The sequence below is a fragment of the Rhincodon typus genome, chromosome 42 (genome assembly GCF_021869965.1).
Source record: "Rhincodon typus isolate 14 chromosome 42, sRhiTyp1.1, whole genome shotgun sequence".
NCBI classification, from domain to species: domain Eukaryota; kingdom Metazoa; phylum Chordata; class Chondrichthyes; order Orectolobiformes; family Rhincodontidae; genus Rhincodon; species Rhincodon typus.
Window position 1 is genome coordinate 8,520,536 of NC_063373.1, and position 18,849 is coordinate 8,539,384.

The 18,849-nt window shown below is 43.8% G+C and overlaps 1 protein-coding gene across 1 annotated transcript in view; it reads left to right on the top strand.

The window, feature by feature from the left end:
* LOC125487580 (probable G-protein coupled receptor 139) overlaps nucleotides 1–17,823 on the top strand; it is a 21,497-nt gene extending 3,674 nt beyond the window's left edge. Inside the window, exons 2-3 of the mRNA XM_048619391.1 lie at nucleotides 13,909–15,053; nucleotides 16,913–17,823. Of these exons, the coding sequence (XP_048475348.1) occupies nucleotides 14,960–15,053; nucleotides 16,913–17,823 (1,005 nt within the window). The 5' untranslated portion in view covers nucleotides 13,909–14,959. The remainder of the gene's footprint in view (nucleotides 1–13,908; nucleotides 15,054–16,912) is intronic.
* The last annotated feature ends 1,026 nt before the right edge of the window (nucleotides 17,824–18,849 follow it).

The window sequence follows — 18,849 nt, forward strand, 5'->3', positions numbered from 1 at the left end:
AGGGTCTAGGCCCGAAACGTCAGCTTTCCTGCTCCTATGACGCTGCTTGGCCTGCTGTGTTCATCCAGCTCTACACCTTGTTGTCTCAGATTCTCCAGCATCGGCAGTTCCTACCATCTCTGGGAGTTTCTCAAGTTTGCAAAAACGTATTGCAGCTAAAGTTAACAAAAGCGTGAAACGGTTTATGAAGGCTGTTCGGGAAATAAAAGGCAGCAAGGTGTAGCAGCCTTGAGACGAGGAGAATAGAATAATGGTGAATGCACAGGCCATCACATGATATAGTGAGATGAGAACTGCTCACATGTGGGAGGGGTACACCAGATGAGAACCAGGATAAAAGAGAGCCTCATGAGGAAAGGCCATTCTGTGGAGAAGAACCAGAATTCCTGATTTCTCTTTTGTTTTTAAATCTCAAAGCACATTCTCGTTGCATCACTGAAACCTGGAGCACTTTAATTCTTTTTCAGGTTAGCGTCCTTGACTGATTTTGACACATACATGAATAGGCAGGGAATAGGAAGATTCAGACTGCAGAGGCAAAAGCTTTTTAGTCAGCACAGGGTTGGTGAGCCGAAGGGCCTGTTGCACGGCTGTACCGTCCTTTCATTGTTACGAAGTCCAAAAGACTCAACTGGTCCTCGTTTTTTGACGTACCAATAAGCACAGATCTTACAGGATATTTTTCCTTAGAATTTGTGTTTCTCTGGGACTAGGTCTAACTGGTCCTAACGTTCAGATTTGGACCTTGAACATGGACCATCAGGGCCACATTCATGGAGCACCATTACTGGATGCCTTTCATCCCTGATTTGAAGTACATCTCCATTTGTGGCGATGCCTCCAGCTGCCTGAGTTCTGAGATTTCCTCCTTAAACCTCTCCACCTTTCTACATCACTTTCCTGCTTTTTCACAGTCCTTAAACCCACTTCTTTGGCCAGGATTTCAGACCTAATATGTGCCTAGGACCCTGTGAAACTCCTTGAGATATCCTTATCTCAAGGGATAATGTAGAAATGGTTGCGGTAGGATATATCAAAATCAGAAATTGCTGGAAAAACTCAGCAAGTCGGGCAGCATCTGTGGAGAGAAATCACGAGTTAACATTTTGGGTCGTGAGTGACTCTTCCTCAGCAATGTTTGAAGGAAGGGGAGGGGGGGGTCAGTCATTCAACTCAAAGCGTTAACTCTTGATTTCTTTCCATCGATGCAGCCCGACCTGCTGCGCTTTTCCAGCAACTTCTGTTTCTGATTCATAGCATCTGCAGTTCTTTCGGTTTTGACGTGGTAAGGGCGTACGTTGGAAGATTGGACAGGCAGCCAGCAGCGAGAACAGAAGCTGCGAAAGGAGGCAGAGAAGCTTCGAGAAGGGATGAAACGGCTGACGGAGAAGGTTGAGAATTTTCAGAGTCGGAGAGCTGTGAACCTGATGCCTATAAAACAATGTCAAGTGCAGCATGAAAAATCAAGGGAGGAGGGGGGGAAGGAGAAAAGTTTTTTATCCTTTATACATTCACAAGATAAGGGTGTCACTGGCTAGGCAGCATTTATTGCCCATCCCTAATTGCCCAGAGGGCAGTTAAGCGTCAACCACATTGCTGTGGGTCTGGACTCACATGTAGGCCAGACCAGGTAAGGATGGCAGTTTCCTTCCCTAAAGGACATCAGTGAAGCAGATGGGTTTTTCAGACAATCAATTCACGGTCAGCATTAGATTCTTAATTCCAGATATTTGTTGAATTCAAATTCCACCATCTGCCATGGTGAGATTTGAACCTGGGTCCCCAGAACATTATCTGGGTCTCTGGATTAACAGACCAGCGATAATACCGCTGAGTCATCGCCTCCCCTGAAACCCCAGGAAATGGAATGCCTTCACCAAGTCAAAAGACAAAACGCCTCGAAGAAAGAAAGATGTAAGGATGCCCATCCCACAGCCGACATGGGTTAGGGGAAGGGATGGACGATTAGGACTGGCTCCTGATGTGCATGAATTGGCCAAAGGGGTGCAGAAACTGAGCTTGTAAATAATATACTCATGAAAGGAAAAAATAATAATAATAAACTGGAAATAAGAGCAGAAATTGCTTTACAGGGGACCAAGGGCAATGACATGAAGATTATCAGAGCATTACATCTCAGAGGAGCTGGGCTGATGGCCATTGTGATTACCCTCCTCCAGAGGGAAACCAAAGGGAAATAGCTGCAGAATGAGGGAGATGGGGTAATGTGTAATAGTAATAACGAACAGCGCGTCCCAGGCGGACAGACGTTATAGCTCAGTTGTGAAGGTGGCTTCAGCCTTAACATCTCACCCTTTCAGGCTAGGATGGTAATGAGGGCAGCAGGTACACTGTACAGGATAACAGGATTACCACTCTGAGGTGGAACCCATGTGAAATTGCAGGGGTTTGAGGGCAAGAGAAATTGGACACAGGTCCTTAGTGACAGCAGTTTGATACTAAGGCCAGGTTGGATGCTGTTGGAGGGAAATATCAAAGAGTTGTCTTGAGCCCTGTGTTTAGTAAACCAATCCAACTTTATTCAGAGCTTTCTACCACGTGACGTGGGAGAGGCCCCTCTCTAAGAAACCCTTGTTTCCTCAAACAAATGAAGGATTTTTATACATTTTGCATTAAAATAATCACATGTGACATTGATGCCATTATTAGCCACATCCCCTGATTTATAATCCTGTAAACACACAATCAATGACACACAGCTCCATGGACAGCCCTAGATCCTCCCACAATCTCATGATATCTACCAGACACTTCCATCATCCATCCATGGGATCTTACATTGCATCTGACTGGCATACTCCTTCTCATACATTTACCAGCTACACCACATTAATTGCTAATAAACTGGATACTTAGTTACCATGATGACCTCTTGAAAATTCCCGACTTACCTTATTACAAATGAGACAAGAGAATGCTAATTTCTACCAATTGTTATAAAATTTGTTCCAAAATAAAGTTACATAGTTACACTTAATGTTATAGCTCTTTAAGAAGGCTGACAAATAAGGGGGCAGCTTCTCCTACACTCACCCCGGGAGATCATACACAGTCTCTCTGTTTTGCAGCTGAACTTTATGACCCCCTATTGTTTGCATGCTGTAAATTGGTCTTAAACCAGAAGGTTAATTCTTGATAAACCTTACCGTCTCTATCCTAAGCCAGGTCTTTTTACTAAATAAGACAGCACCTCTTCAAATTCCACTAGTGAGGTTGAAATTCAGTCACTGCCACCTTTCCATTGATCTTTGGATGCAAGGATTCGCACTTGAGCTGCAATTGTTTATTTTCCATGTTTTACAACCTCTTTTGCTCTCTTTTGTGGTTGTCTGTTTACACTATTTGTCACTCCATCTTCATTGCAAGGGGGCCTCTTTTCATTAGTTAAGGTTGGCTACTCATAAAAATTTGACTAAATCCCTGCCTGGATGCTTGTGGGTTGCATTTCACAATACTCATATGGGTATGTTTAACATGTAATGACAATTACCCGAAGAGTCTCGATCATTGTGGGATCATACATATCTTTTGGTTCTTGGTAGACTACAACCTTCAGGCTGGTTGTTATTAGGCATCACTTCATAGAATCCCTACCAGGTGGAAGCAGGTAACACTGATCCTCTGAAGAGCATCCCACCCAGACCCATCCCATCCCTGTAACCCTGCATTTCCCAAGGCTAATCTACTTAACCTACACATCCCTGCTTACTACAGGCAACTTAGCATGGCCAGTCCACCTAATCCACACATCTTTGGAAACTGGAGGAAACCCATACAGACACAAGGAGGATGTACAAACTCCACACACACAGTCACCCAAGAGTGGGATCGAACCCAGGTCTGTGGCACTGTGACACAGCAGCATAGGAATCTCTACAGTGTGGAAGCAGACCATTCGACCCGTCGAGTCTACATTGAGCCTCCGAAGAGCTACCAGCTCCGCCACCCCTCGCCTATCCCAAAAACCCTTTATCTAGGTTTTTCAAGGATGTTTTCTATCAGAAATTCACGTGTGTTAATGCTGCCTGTAGACAGAAATTGGATTAAATTCATTAATGTCTAATATATCAAAACTAAAACCACCACTATTATTGTATGAATATATATATTTGTGTGTACTTATTTACGTAATTTACAACTGCCTGAAAATGTTTTAATTAATTCGGTCCAGTTTCCCCCTCTACTCTGTATTAAATTGAACTTTTACGTCAACTTGCTACAAAGGTTTTTATCTGCGCCTCCCTTATAAAAGATGCCTGACTACACTCCCCTGTCTTCTCTCTTTTATTTTCTCATCCAGTGTCTCTGTATGGAGGCCACAAGTCTGGGTGTGAACATCTGCTATAGGTAACTCAACCCCTTTCGGCCATCTTGCGTCAGCTAAAAAGCTCTGGGCGGCCATTTTGCCATCTTTACTCATAGGCCATTACAACAGCATGAAACACAAGCTAAATGAAAACCAAAAGAACTGTGGATGCTGTAAATCTGGAGTAAAAATAGAAGTTTCTGGAAAAGCTCAGCAGGTCTGGCAGCATCTGTAAAGAAAAAAAATCAGACTTAAACATTAACTCTGATTTTTTTCTTCAAAGATGCTACAAGACCTGCTGAGCTTTTTCAGCAACCTATATTTTTGCTCATGAAACACAAGCTCCTTTACAACTGGGTTTAGAGACAGAAAGAACAACAGGAATGCTGGAAATGAGCTGCCAAATCTGAGATTGGGGTCAAGCTTGGATCTGTTCCTGACTGAAAGTGTTTAAATTTGCAGTTTGATAATGACTGTGGATATTACAGTCTGATGATTTAAAATGTTATGTGCCATTCCTGATACTCATAACACAAGGCAATAACAGAACTAACTTGCATTTGTGTTGAATTATTCATGTAGTAAACCTCCCTAGGCGCTTCACCGATAGCCAGAAGCTCGGTTGAAGAGGTCAATTTTAAGCAGCATCTTAAAAGAGGAGATTTAGGGAGGGAATCCAGAGCTCAGGGATTTGGTGGCTGAAAGTACTTCACTAATGGTGGTTTGATTAATGTGTGAGATAAGAATGGGTCAGAACTGGAGGAGAGCAGCGAGCTTGGAACATCTTACAGCTGCAGGATGATCTGGAGACGGTCACGGAGAGAATGGTTGCTTTCTTGCAGCACCGCTCTGAAATGGATCCATGTGGACAATGATCAAGGCAGCGCAGGAGATGTCTGCTCCTTAAACAGGATAACAGATACTGTATCTCTGGCCTTACAACAAGCCACTTGATCTCCAGCAAGCTGGTAGAGCCCAAGTCATGATGTCATTTTTTATTCATGTATGGGTTGTGGATGAATCCTGGCTAGGCAGCATTACTGCCCATCCCTAATTGCCCAGAGGGCAGTTAAGAGTCAACCACATTGCTGTGGGTCTGGAGTCACACGTAGGCCAGACCAGGTAAGGATTGGCAGTTTCCTTCCCCAAAAGACATCAGTGAACCAGATGGGTTTTTCCGACATAATCGACACTACATGGTCATCATTAGACTCTTAATTCCAGACATTTTGTTTGTTGATTTCAAATTCCACCATCTGCCATGGTGGGATTCAAACCCGGTACCCCTGAACGTTATCTGGCTGTCTGGATTAACAGTCCAGTGATAATGCTAGCAGGCCTAGGACAGGATAGGAAGGGAAAAAGGAAAGGAGGAAGGGAAGGGAAGAAGGAGCCACAAATGTATTGTTATCTCGAGGTTCCTCTATGGTGGCTCTGGTACAGTTTTTGTGCTTGCATTCTGACACACCTATCATGGTGCAAATGACAATGAGTTGTTGCTACTATTGTTGTTAGTGAATTATCACAGTGCAAATGTAGACTTGTTTGGCCACTGGTAAACAACAAGAATGGAAGAATTTTCAACAGCGATACATTATCTGAGAGCATTGAACTATTGAATAAATCCTGAATGAGTTCATTTCATTAATGTAACGAAAGGACATCATTACGGATGAGTATCTAAGCATTGTCATATTTGCCGCTTCATTGAATCCCTACAGTGTGGAAGCAGGCCGTTCGACCCGTTGAGTCCACACCGAACCTCCGAAGAGCATCCCACCCAGCCCCTCCACCCCTCCCCTATCCCTGCATTGCCCATGGCTAATCGCAGCCTGCACATCTTTGATGCTGTGGGAGGAGACCCACGCAGAAGCGGGGAGAATGTGCAAACACCACACAATCATCTGAGGGTGGAATCAAACTGGGTCCCACTTGCTGTGAGGCAGCAGTGCAAACCACCGAGCCAGCTTAATGCCTCAGTGTTTTGCATCCGTTGCTGACTCAACAGGATGCTTCTGTTCTCAGCTGATTATAAATTGATGCCTCCTGAGTGTGGTGTTTTCACACTGTTCCTCGCACAAGGAACTGCCTCAGATGGACCGACATTTTGCTGCTTTCTCCACATTGATGAAACCCCTTAACTGGAGGCATCGCTCACTTTGTTCATAACGTTTACATGTTTCAGCCAGAGACAGGAAAGAAAGAGGCCTGGGTCACAAATATGCAGCAGAGAAGCCAAATCATTATTTTGCTTTCACTGAGCAAGTTTGTTTTTCTAAAAAAAATCTCAGAATAAGTGGTTCAAGGAACAAGGGATGCTGAGGAATTGAAGTAAATGATTAGTAGTGAGAAACTTGTGTTGGAGAAATTAATGAATTAGAGGATGACCATGGCCTGAAACCAAATATTCAGCATTCTCTCCTAGTTATTCTCCAGGTTGACAGAGGAGCGGTGATCTTCCAAAGCTTTATAGATTTTGAAGTGGACTGGAAAATAAAAATTGCCATCCCATTATGTAAGGACACAAGCAGAAATAAAAGAGGAAACTACAATTCTGTTAGTCTTGCATCACCGGTTGGGAAAAATATTTGATTCTGTTAACAATGGTGATGTTGTCATCTGGCATGCTGCCTTGCAGAGACTGAATACCCACCAGCAGACTCTTCCTTCTAACCCCCATGAGGCATGACTGTATATCAAGCACTTATTTCCAGGACTGTCATTAACCTATTCACAGCTTCCCATCTCAGCGACCAACCACACACAGTCCGCTTGTACCTTCTTCCTAAAGTCTGTGAACAAGTCTGCCCTTGGCCATCTTTTAAGCCTGTCCTTAACCCACCGAACCTATTTCAACCTATCTCGACAATGTTTTTCACGCCTTAATCAGTCTCTTCCCATTTTTATTTGCGATTCTTTTTGTCAGTTCCGCAATTGTCCAGTTTCCTGCTCACCTCCTCTTAATTGAGGGTGTGCAATCCTTCCGCACGTCAACACATCATCAGCACAGGTCCAAAGGCTCACAGTTACTTCCTTGAAAATATACCCGAGCATCCTCCTTCGCCTGGTCGAGCTCATTCAGACTTTGAACAATTTCTCCTGATTCCATCGCCTTCGCCTTTGCGAGGCCTAGGGTTGGAGTTTCCAGGATTGACCGCCTGTACATTTCGAGGGGCTACGCCCTTCCATGCAGCAGGCGCTGTTCCCCGATTATCAACCTGGCATGGGCAGAGCTCGTTCCGTGCACTGCCAGGGCGAGTTTGGCCGACTGGCATTTTTAACCACCTCCTGCTGGAGGACGAGCTGTTCCTGGATTCATTGTGTCACATCTGGAGCAGGTGGAGAAGGAAGCAGGGAGGCTCTCCCACTTTCCTTGAGGCGATGGTGGGAGCATGGGCAAGACTCACGCCCGAGCCTTCCGTCAGCAGTAGGCACGAGAGTCGAGGAAGAGGCGGAAATCCAGGATTGACGAGTCGAAGAAGGTGGTGCTGGACCCAGGGTCACGTCTCGGTCAGCCTGATGTGGAGCTGGCTTCTGTGCATACCCCTCATACAAAGAGCAGTCCACGCTCAAGGGCCTGCATTTTTTTAAAAAAATTCATTCACAGGATGAGAGCATCGCTGGCCAGGTAGCATTTATTGCCCATCCCTAATTCGGCAGAGTCAACCTCATTGCTGTGGGTCTGGAGTCACATGTAGGCCAGACCAGTTGAGGATGGCAGTTTCCTTCCCTAAAGGACATTAGTGAACTAGATGGGTTTTTCTGACAATCGACAATGGATTCATGGTCATCATTAGATTCTTAATTCCAAAGAATTTATTGAATTCCACTTCCACCATCTGTCATGGCAGGATTTGAACCCTGGTCCTCAAAAGACTATCTGGGTCTCTGGATTAACAGTCCAGTGATAATACCACTAGGCCATTGCCTCCCCCATTTCATTGGTCCTTGGGAGCGTGGGTGAGATCGCGGGTCCGGCTCCTTCGGGAATTCCCTCCCGCGGCTCCCCCTTCCTCGACTTGCTGGAGAAATGGCATGGCGCCCGCTGGCAGCTCCTCATGCTGCTGGGCCAATGATGGACCCCTCACCTCGGATCCAGAGGGCATTAGGCCCCAAGTGAGCGACTGTTACAGGGCTCCCTTCCCTCAGGATCTGCCCAGCAAGGAAGCTCGCGGAGGTACGCAGGAGAAACAGCTACAGGGTCAGCCCAGGGAGTGTCAAGAAGCTCGATGCCCCTCTGAGCTTGGAGGAGCTGACCAATGCCCTTGACCAGTTTTCCAAAGGCCAAGTACTTGGAGTTGTTCAGGGAATTTTGGGACAACCTAGGGAGGTGACTATGCGCCTTTCCTGACGAATGTGTCATGACTGGAGAGATGTTCCCCCCCAACCTTCTTGGTACAGGGCTGTCCTCACTCTGTGCCCTTAGAAGGGCGATCTCTGGTTGTTTAAGAATAGGCACCCAGTCACCCTCCTCAGCATGGACTGCAAGATTCTTCACCAGGGCTCGCCTGGGCATTGCTCAGACCCAGACCAGTCCCTCCTCTTGAAGGTGCAACTGAAATCTCCCCAGAGGGGAATGAGCTCACCCTGGCTGATGGAGCTAAGAAGAGTAGACACTTCCTCGAAGTAGCACAGGGGTCCCATCCAGGAGTTCACGAAGGAAAGCAACGTGCCTCCAACGTGAACCTTGAGTTGGAGCAGCTGCCTGCACATGCTCCTTCACTCTCATCCTTCACCCGCAAGATCTGCGGCTGTAAGAGAGGCGCCAACAAGACAGCTGTTCCACCAGAACCGGATGCACGGTGACTCAGGAAGACCCTTCCCTGCCACTCCGAGAGCCGTGTAGTTTTGTCTCCTCTGAAGGAATGGGTTTCTTAGCAGGAAGCTCACTGCGTACTCCACCCAGGAGCCAGCGGATACAAAATCTGTGATGCTGGCTCTTTCCCGCTGCCATTGATGTTGAAGCTAGCTATGGATGTCTTTGTGGCTGCAGTATGTGCCACCACTACCAGTGAAACTCGACTCACTGAGGGGCTCTGTGAGGAAACTTTGGCACCGCTGCCTCACATTCTCGGTCCACTCCCGGGGGTTACTAATTGCTGCCTCCGGGCTGGCGTGACTCGAAGCGGTAGAGAACACCCACTGGTCCGTAGCTAACTGGACTCTTGTCCTGGCAACCAAGCATCAGACACAAACAATCCTGGACTCCCCCAGACAGGGGATGAGGCATCTTTGTCCATGACCACCATGTCTCTTTCTCTCTCTACCTCGTCTGACTCTGTGGGACTCCTCCAGGCCCCAGACCCAGCCCCCTGTGCTGAGTGCGAGGGGTGATCCGGGGTCACCAGTTTGACCCCAACTGCCCCCCCCTCCAATCCTGGACCTCACCTCCAGGGTCAACAGCAGGAGGACCCTTTTCAGGGACCTCCGAGTCTTCAATAATACCAGACCGCTGTTAAAACGTCGAACAAAACCTTGGGCCCACTGGATGCCAGAGGTTCGGAAATCTGCTCCGCCTCCCAAGGCCAGGCCGCCCCCTCTGTGTCTAAAGCCGGTAGAGACATGGCATTTCACCCAGAGGTGCCTCACCTCCTTCCCGGGTGTGACACCACCACCGTACACCGTTCGCTGAACCAGAGCAGCCTGCACGCGTCTCCCTCATGCTCAACTGTAAACATACTGTCCTCCCAGGCCGGACAGATCAAGGGGTAAACGTGCCTCGGTGTTTGCCTCTTTCAGACCGAGTAGTAGCGGTGCTCTGCCCATCCTCGCCTCCCCGAGCTCAGATGGAACAAAGGCTGGGGAGGTTTGACAAAATGACCATCTGGTCTCCATCCACATGGATGAGGACAACCACCAGTTCAATTGGGACAACACCAGGATCCTGGGACAGGCCAAGCAGAGATAAGCACGGGAATTCCTAGAGGCCTGGTTCTCCACTAAGAAAGCCAACAAACACATAGAGCTAGACCCTATGTACACTCCATTGCGAAGGAAAACCAGAAGCGAGGTAATCCAGCTCAACTGGACCCCAGGGTTTAAATAAGAGGAGGAAAAAACACAATGGCACTTCATCGGAGGCTGCACTGATGCAGGGTAATGAAACGTCTGTGGAACAACGAACCAGCTCGGCAAGCCAACCAACGACAGACGTCCACAACCCGAGCTACAAATCTGCTCAAAAAAAACCTTAGTTACTTTCGAAGGAACTGCCCGAGCTTTTCAGTTGGATGAGTTAAAGGACGACGAGGCACCTTGGAAGGATTGTGACCACCCTGGCCCCCTGTACAGGGTCCCCCAGTTACAATTGCTTACCCAACCAGCACCACCAGCACCCCTCGCACAAATAGTGGGAAAGGAATGGTAAGAAGTCTCGTTAGGCCTCCTCACCAGCCAGTGCTGTCCCTTAGGCAGACATATCCCGACCTGCTGCCCAACCCACAGGTCCCACACAACAGCGCCCCCTCCTGTTGCCCAAAGGCAGCAGTCACTGGCAGTAAATGATGATGGTATGGGTCACATTCAGGAAGCAGCAGCATGGAAAGGGCCTAGGCTTCAAACAGTTCCAGGCTCCAGACTACAAACCCTCACAGGCAAGAGCCTAGGACCCAAGCTGTTAATGTCCAGGCCCGAAGAATATGCCAGAGCCTGGGGGGAGGGGGGTTGCTTTATGGCTTTACTGAAGCACCTTCTACATGTAGATATAGATGGGCCAGAAAGTGGCTCCGGTCACCGGATTGCTCTCACATCTGAATCTTCTTAAAGAATCTCTTCTGAATCCGAGATGGTCGAGGTGGTGGAAGAGGAATCAAGTCATTAGCAAATGAAATTACTTTAGTTCTTATATAGGTGAATGTAAAAGAGAAGGTCACCTGTATCATTGAGAATACAGCTACACTGTTTGAAAGGCATGTAGCAGTAACGGCAGGCCAGGAAAACCCTATGGTGGGGTGAAACCTGTCTTCAGTATTGCAGATGAGGAGGAGTATGATATATATGAAATTGACAGCCCCTCTTTGTTCGATGATCAGAAGGAGGTGGTGAATATATTGGTGAAAGGACCTGACATTTAACAGCTATCTCCCGTACTGAAATGAAAGAAACAGGACCGACGTGACCAACTCACCTTCTGCTAATAGCAGCTCACATGTGCTGTTTATGAGAAATAGTATCATATAAAATCTCTGCTTATATTTAACCACTGCAGGCCTGACTTCAATGATGAACATTACTTCCAACAGAAAAAGCACCCAAACCCAATTACGTTTAAATTTAGAAACAATAATGCCTCAAAAGTAGACATCCTGGTTGTGGAAAGTTATTTACTGTCAAATACAGAAGACACTACTGAAGTGGATTGATCAAATTCTTAATGCACAGAAAGTTTATTGAACAAAATAAAAACCTTCAGCTGTTGCTTTCAAGGGCTCAAGAGACTGAGAACTCAGGAGATAATGGATATTTCTCTTTGGACGATAACCTACCAGAAATTGTGCTTCTAGCAGGACCATCTGAGGTTTATTGGTGTTCCATTAAGTTCAGTTATTCTGTGCACGAACAAATAGTGTTGGCGATGATTGAAGTATTTACCAAGCATCAGCACTGGCTTTACGTGGTTTATTTATCTCTTTGGGATGCATCGGGTGAGGCTTGCATAGTTAGACCATAATGGCTGCTTCAATGACGCATGCCTCAGGTACCATGATGGGCAGTTAAATTGCAACCATCAGAGAAGTATCCTTGATGCTGTGAAATTTTAAATCTGAGGTAGTTATTTCTTGTTAAGGAAAGGTATTAAAGGATATGAGCCAAAGGCGGGTATGTGGAGTTAGGTCATATATCAGTTAAGATTTCATTGAATGGTAGAAGAGGCTCAATGGGCTGAATGATCTAATCCTGTTCCTGCCTTCCTAACAGCTTGCACAGGAGGGAGTTTTTTTTTAAATTCATTTTGTGGGATGTGGGCTTTGCTGGCTGGCCAGCATTTCTTGCCCATTCCTAGTTGCCCTTGAGAAGGTGGTGATGAGCTGCCTTCTTGAACCGCTGCATTCCTCCTGCTGTGGGTTGACCCACAAGGCTATTAGGGAGGGAATTCCAGAATTTTGACCCAGCGACAGTGGAGGAACGGTGATATATTTCCAAGTCAGGATGGTGAGTGACTTGGAGGGGAACTTGGAGGTGGTGGTGTTCAAACATTGTGACAAGCAAAGAACGAAAGATGGCATATCGTATTTGGCCATCTTCAAGCGTGTGGATGAGGAGATACTGGGAGACATACTGGATTGAATGTTTCTTCTGCAAGGTTTTGAACTGAGTCCTTGCACATCTAAAAGGATTGTAATAGCCATTGTATTACAGAAAGGTTATATGCAGGCTGTCCACCTTACACACAATAAATATCTGTGCAATACAATTCAGTTGATAATCAGAACTAGGGTGGAGAGAAATTCAACAAAACTCCTTACCACAGCTAACTGGAAATGTCTTCTTGCTCTCCACAACAGCAATTGTTGCTGAGCAGCAGTAAAATAACAAATTCCATACACTTTTAACAACAAGCCTTGCCTGTGCAATCAGGGAAGTCCATTGTTTCTGCCCAGTTTTGTACTGGGGAACCTTTCAGATGCGGCACAAATTACATAACCATGACACTGCAGAAATACAGACTGGTAGCTTCCTAGAATGTAAAACTGCTTCAGCCACTCAACACTCTATCATTTTAATGGAAATATGTTGGTTTTGGTCAGGATAATTGGTAGATTTGTAGAAAAAAAAGCTAATGTAGCAACCTGAAATAAACCAACGTTGCACACAGTACGTGAACATTCCACATTCCAGGCCAACTTTTTTTGTTTCAGTTTAAAGTTCGAATTAGCTTCAATGTTCTCCTGTCTGTGACTCGTGATTGAGCTCCTTTTCGAGATATTTTCAATTTCCTTTTGACAGACTTTCAGTCCAAATACCAGAAGATTCGAGGGGTTTCGTAGTCAGGCCATTTCATTTCATATACAAAGACTTCTATTGGTTTCAACTTGGTGTGGTAGCTTGCTCTGAGGTCAAAACTGCCCACGTGCTCATCATACGTATGCCCAAGGTTGTATTTCATTCTGCCGAATCAATAATGATATCACTCGCTTTTTCACTCGATATCTGCAACTACTTAAAATAAAATCAGCCAGCAACAGCTAAAATGTCCTCTGCTGAAGATTTGGACATTACTCATGATCAAAACCTCATGACATGTTAGACATTGTGGGTTGATGAGCTTATTTTGAGACATGCCATAGAGTGAACGTAACAAATCTTTCAGACACCACAAGTGGTTAGCATTTAGAAAACGAAATGACTGACGCGAATTTACCTCCAATTATGAAACTCACATCATCAGTTGACTTCAGCTGCAAGTGGAGAGGAGCTCTCGTGCCCAAACAATGTGATTGATAAACTCTTAGAACAAGTGTGGTAGTGGTGAGATTTTTACTCACACCTCCAAGGACACTGGTGCTTACAAACAAACACTCTAGGTAAGTGCATCTGCTGGTATTGCCACTTCAATAAAACCTTTATGTCTCTTGCTGTAGACTAAATAAGAAAGATTGTGTTTCACTGGACTGAAGACTGTCAGTTGAGATGTTGGGACCTTTGATGGAAGCTGATATCTATCATCCATGTGGCACTTCTGGCTGAAGATTGCTTCGAATTGCTCCAGCTTTATCGTTCGCTCTGACATGCTGGGATCCCAAACATTGAAGTTCAGGATAAAACAAAGGAATAATCAGTGCTGAAAATCTGAGACAAAAACAGAGATTTATGGAAAATGCACCACATCCAGCAGCAATGTGGAGAGACAGCAGAGTTAACCCTTCAAGTCCAGTAATCTTTCTTCAGAACTTTTTCAGATACTTTGAGCTTATCTAGCAATTTATGTTGTTGAAGATGGGGATATTGTGGAGCTTCATCTTCTACCAGTTTGTTTAATTGTCTACTACTATTCACAATTGGATATGGCAGGACCTCAGAGCTTAGATCTGATCCTTTGATTGCAGGATTATTTAACTTTGTCTTTCATTCGCTGCTTTTGTTCTTTGGCATGCAGATAGTTTTTCTTTGTAGCTTCACCTCATTTTACACCTCTTTCTTAGCTTTGCCTTGAATAGACCCCTATGCTCTTCTTTGAACCTTGCCTCGATGTGAATGGTAGAGTGGAGATATGCCAGGTAACAATGTTGCAGATAACATTGGAGTATGGTTCTGTTGCTGCTGATACCAATCCTGAGTTACTCAATCTGTTCAAAATCTATCTCATTTAGCACACCTCCAGAAGATCAGTACTAGAAAGGAAAGAGACAGTCAACTCCAATACAGTCTTCTAACCTTGGAATTTGGCATGACTCCTTCCTGGCAACAGCAGGAATCACACAAGTTGGTTATTAAGTAATCGCTTGGTTTTTCAGTTTATTACCATGTCAAACCTCATGAAAACAAAAATATTTTATTCCATCCAATAAAATCCAGCAGGCAGCAGATGCACCAATCTTATTGCTAAATTAACTTGTGAAAAATAACCATCTAATTAACTCCCTGGGACCTGGCATTAGGTATAATTATCACCAATCTTCAGTGAATTACACAATGTGCTCAGAGCTTCTGGCAGAAATGCACGGAATACCAAAGGGTCTACTGTTTTCCATTTACTATCCCATCATTGCAGTTATCGGGATTCCAGGTTAAGTTTTGTACTTACTTAGTGACTATGTCAATCATCTCTGAACTGCATCATTTGTACCATTTTAACAACATCTCCTTTTCCCTCTCATGATGTGTATTATCTTTCTTGACAGTATATTTTCTTTGCTCTAACTCATCTAAACTATCCTCTTACACAAAATCATTTCCCACCTTAATACTATCAATTCTTCATTTAGATGAAAGAATCTACCAAATGGTGACAATTTCTCAGTATTAGTAGCACAATTTTCTTCTTGAGTATTGTTACATAACCACTTTAACAGGGAATATTTTTTCTTATGCTATTATAATTTCACCCCTTTTGAGTTGTACTATCTTGTGACACTGCTGTGCCATTGTGTTATTTATATTTTCTTCATTTATGACTAACTACTCAACATGTATATAAGGTGTGATTTTTATTCTCACTGTTTTTGTATGAAGCTTTCTTCTTGTTATTACAGTGCAAAGACATTCCTATTGTATTACTGCCAATGCTGTTATGGTCAAGTCATGCAAAGATATTATAGTGTAAATGTAATTTTATTGAGCCATTGACGCTGTTGCTGTTGGCAAATCCTTGATCCGTTATCACAGTGTAACTCAAGTCTCACTGCATCATTGATGGCGTTACTGTATGTGGTTTATCTTACAGTTAGCACTGTAAAAATATTGCTTTCCAACATGGCTGATGCAATTTAAGTAGGTGATTAACAAACTGTTGTCAGTGTATGATGTTGTGTTATTGTCAGCATATTGTGTGTAAAATACCATAATATTATCACAGAATCAGTGAAGAATTATTGTGCCATTCACTTTGTGAATTAGTTATGTTACTAAAAATGATTAAAAATAGCGAGGTTGAAGTACTGAAGAATTCCTTGCTGAATTTGATATATCAATTTTCTGAACAGGCATTATTAGGCGTAGGTATGGCTTCAGATATGAATGTCAATAAGCTCTTGTCATTTGACTATGAAATTGTAACTGTCCATACATTACAGAGCACGCTACCTTTTTTTCTCAGTCTCTAAGATGCTCTGTTCGAATCTAATTCTCCACTTTCACATGATCCGCTGCTAATGGTGTTGGACTGACAACTGTTGACAGTCAGATTTTCCTCTGCTACCAGTATCTAACAATGTGGTATAATCTTTCCACCTTCAGCACTTTTTCCAAGTTGAGTGAGAAACCATAACTGGTAGCATCTCTGAAATGGATGGTGTAATACTTTTATTTCAAATATCACCTATAGGATGAAGTTAATCAAATGTTACATGGATTGCAGACCAGCACTGATGAAGTTACTTCATTTCTGAATTCAGTAGAACAGTCTTTCTCTGAATCAGAACTCTTCATCTGCTACTTCTAATGGTTCGAGGGAAGATCCATTTCACTGTACACTTAAGAGCTCTGAATTATCAGTGGCCCTGACCAGCATCTAACTTATGTTATCCCTGCTGTGTTGACTGAAATTTTGGTTGCGTGTTCATGTTTGTCTATTTAAGGATTATTCTAATCAAGTTGACTTACAAGTTCCACAACAATGATTGGTTGTACAGTAACACATTGGAATGAATCATATTGATTCACAGTGAGATATAATATTGGTTAATTTTAGTTTCCCAGTATATTATTATGCACCTTCACATATTCTATAATTCTTTGTCGATTCAACTTTCCTTGCTTATTCAATTCTACTGCATTGCCTTGTGGTGTTTTTGAAACCATAGTGTTTTTGTTTAGATCTCATTGGAGATCTCTCCATCTCTCTGTCTTTATTCCACATAATTTCACTCTCTCTCTCTCTCTGTCTCTCTCTCCCTCCCTCCCACCCCCACCTTCCTTTTGTTACAGCTAACCTGGTTGTGATTGTGATCCTGTCTCAAAGAACATGTGGTCTCTCTGGGTGTATCACTTATTACCTCATCTCAATGGCAGTGACAGATCTCCTGGTCATAGTTACTGCTGTCCTATTGAACCGGATTGCTGGGATTTATTTTCCGTTAAGTTTCCTTTCCATCACCCCATTGTGCAGTTTACGTTCTGCCCTAATTTATGCATCTATAGACAGTTCTGTCTGGTTAACAGTCACTTTTACCTTTGACCGATTTGTCGCCATTTCATGTCTAAAGCTGAAAATAAGATATTGCACTAAGATGATGGCAGCACAGGTTATAGGAATCGTATCTGCCTTGAGTTGTGTAAAAAATGCCTTCTTATATTTCGTATATGAACCTGTGTACATAATTAACAATATACCGTGGTTCTGTAGTGCAAAATTAATATTTTACACATCACCTGCATGGGCTGCATATGACTGGATGCGATCCATTGTAACCCCTAGTCTCCCATTCATTTTGATTATATTGCTCAATGCTCTGACTGTCAGACATGTTCTAGCAGCCAATAGAGCTCGCAGGAGAGTTCGGGGTCAGAACAATGGAGAGCACCAGAGTGATCTGGAGGTGGAGAAGCGGAGAAAGTCCATTGTTTTACTTTTTGCCATCTCCTGCAATTTCATCCTACTCTATTTACTATTCATGGTAACAATCCTCTATGTTCGAATTGCTGATGTTACTTATTTCTCAGGTTCTGATTCCAGTGAATCAACATTCGTTCTTGAGGAATATGGGTTTATGCTTCAGCTTCTGAGTTCCTGCATCAACCCATTTATTTATGCAGGAGTACAAGCTAAATTCAGAGCAGAATTAATAAATGGCGTGAAATATCCATGGAGGTTATTGCATAAGTCACTAAAATTGTGACAAGAGATTCACAGACTCACAGACTGTTACAGCACAGAAACAAACACTTCAGTCCAACTTGTCCAGGCTGATGAAGCTTCCCAAACTAAACCAGTCCCATTTGCATTTGGCCTATGTCCCTATAAACCTTTCCTATTCATGTACCTGTCCAAGTGTCTTCTAAATGTTTTAACTGAACCTGCATCTACCACTTCTTCTGGCAGCTTATTTCACACACAAAACCACTCTCTGTGTGATAAAGCTCTCCCTCAGGTCCCTGTTGAATCTTTCTCCTCTCACATTAAAAATATGCCCTCCAGTTTTGAACTCTCCTAACCCAGGGAAAAGACTTTTGCTATTCACCTTACCTATGCCCTTCATGATTTTATAAACATCTAAAAGGTCATCTCTCAACTTCCTGTGCTCCAGTGAAAAATGTCCACACTATTTCCATGGAGACACTGCTGTATCATTCTCATATTTGGCTTCTGCTTCCACATGCATATAAAGGCCAATTAAAATTTAACTTCAAGCTTCAAGAAAGATAAATAGACATATTGATAATGCAATACTTTTTTTCAGACATTCAAGAAACTAACAACTTACTTTAAAGCTAGGCAACATCATTTGAAACTAAGAAGCCAAGCGCTGATGGGAGAAAAATCAAGTTATTTATCAACACATTAGGAAAATTCTGCATCAGTAGTTTGTGACATCCCAACATTTCCTCTCCATGTCCAGATTGCACATAGCACCTCTTCCAAGAAATTCCTTTTCTAAGTTTGATCAGTGAATGATCTCAATGCTTTTATTTTCAGCTCTCTTGGCCATATGGTCACACATGCATTCTTATGAGCATTCATGGCACTGATGATCACTGTAAAGTGATATCAAATAATCATCCAAATGTTATTCTACAAAATGACACCATTCAGCCCATTGTGCCAGCACTGATGCTGCAAGTGGACGTTATGATTTAGTGCCATTTTCCTACCATTTCCCTTTAAACCCGCCATTACTGCATTTAAATAATCATGCAACGCCCAA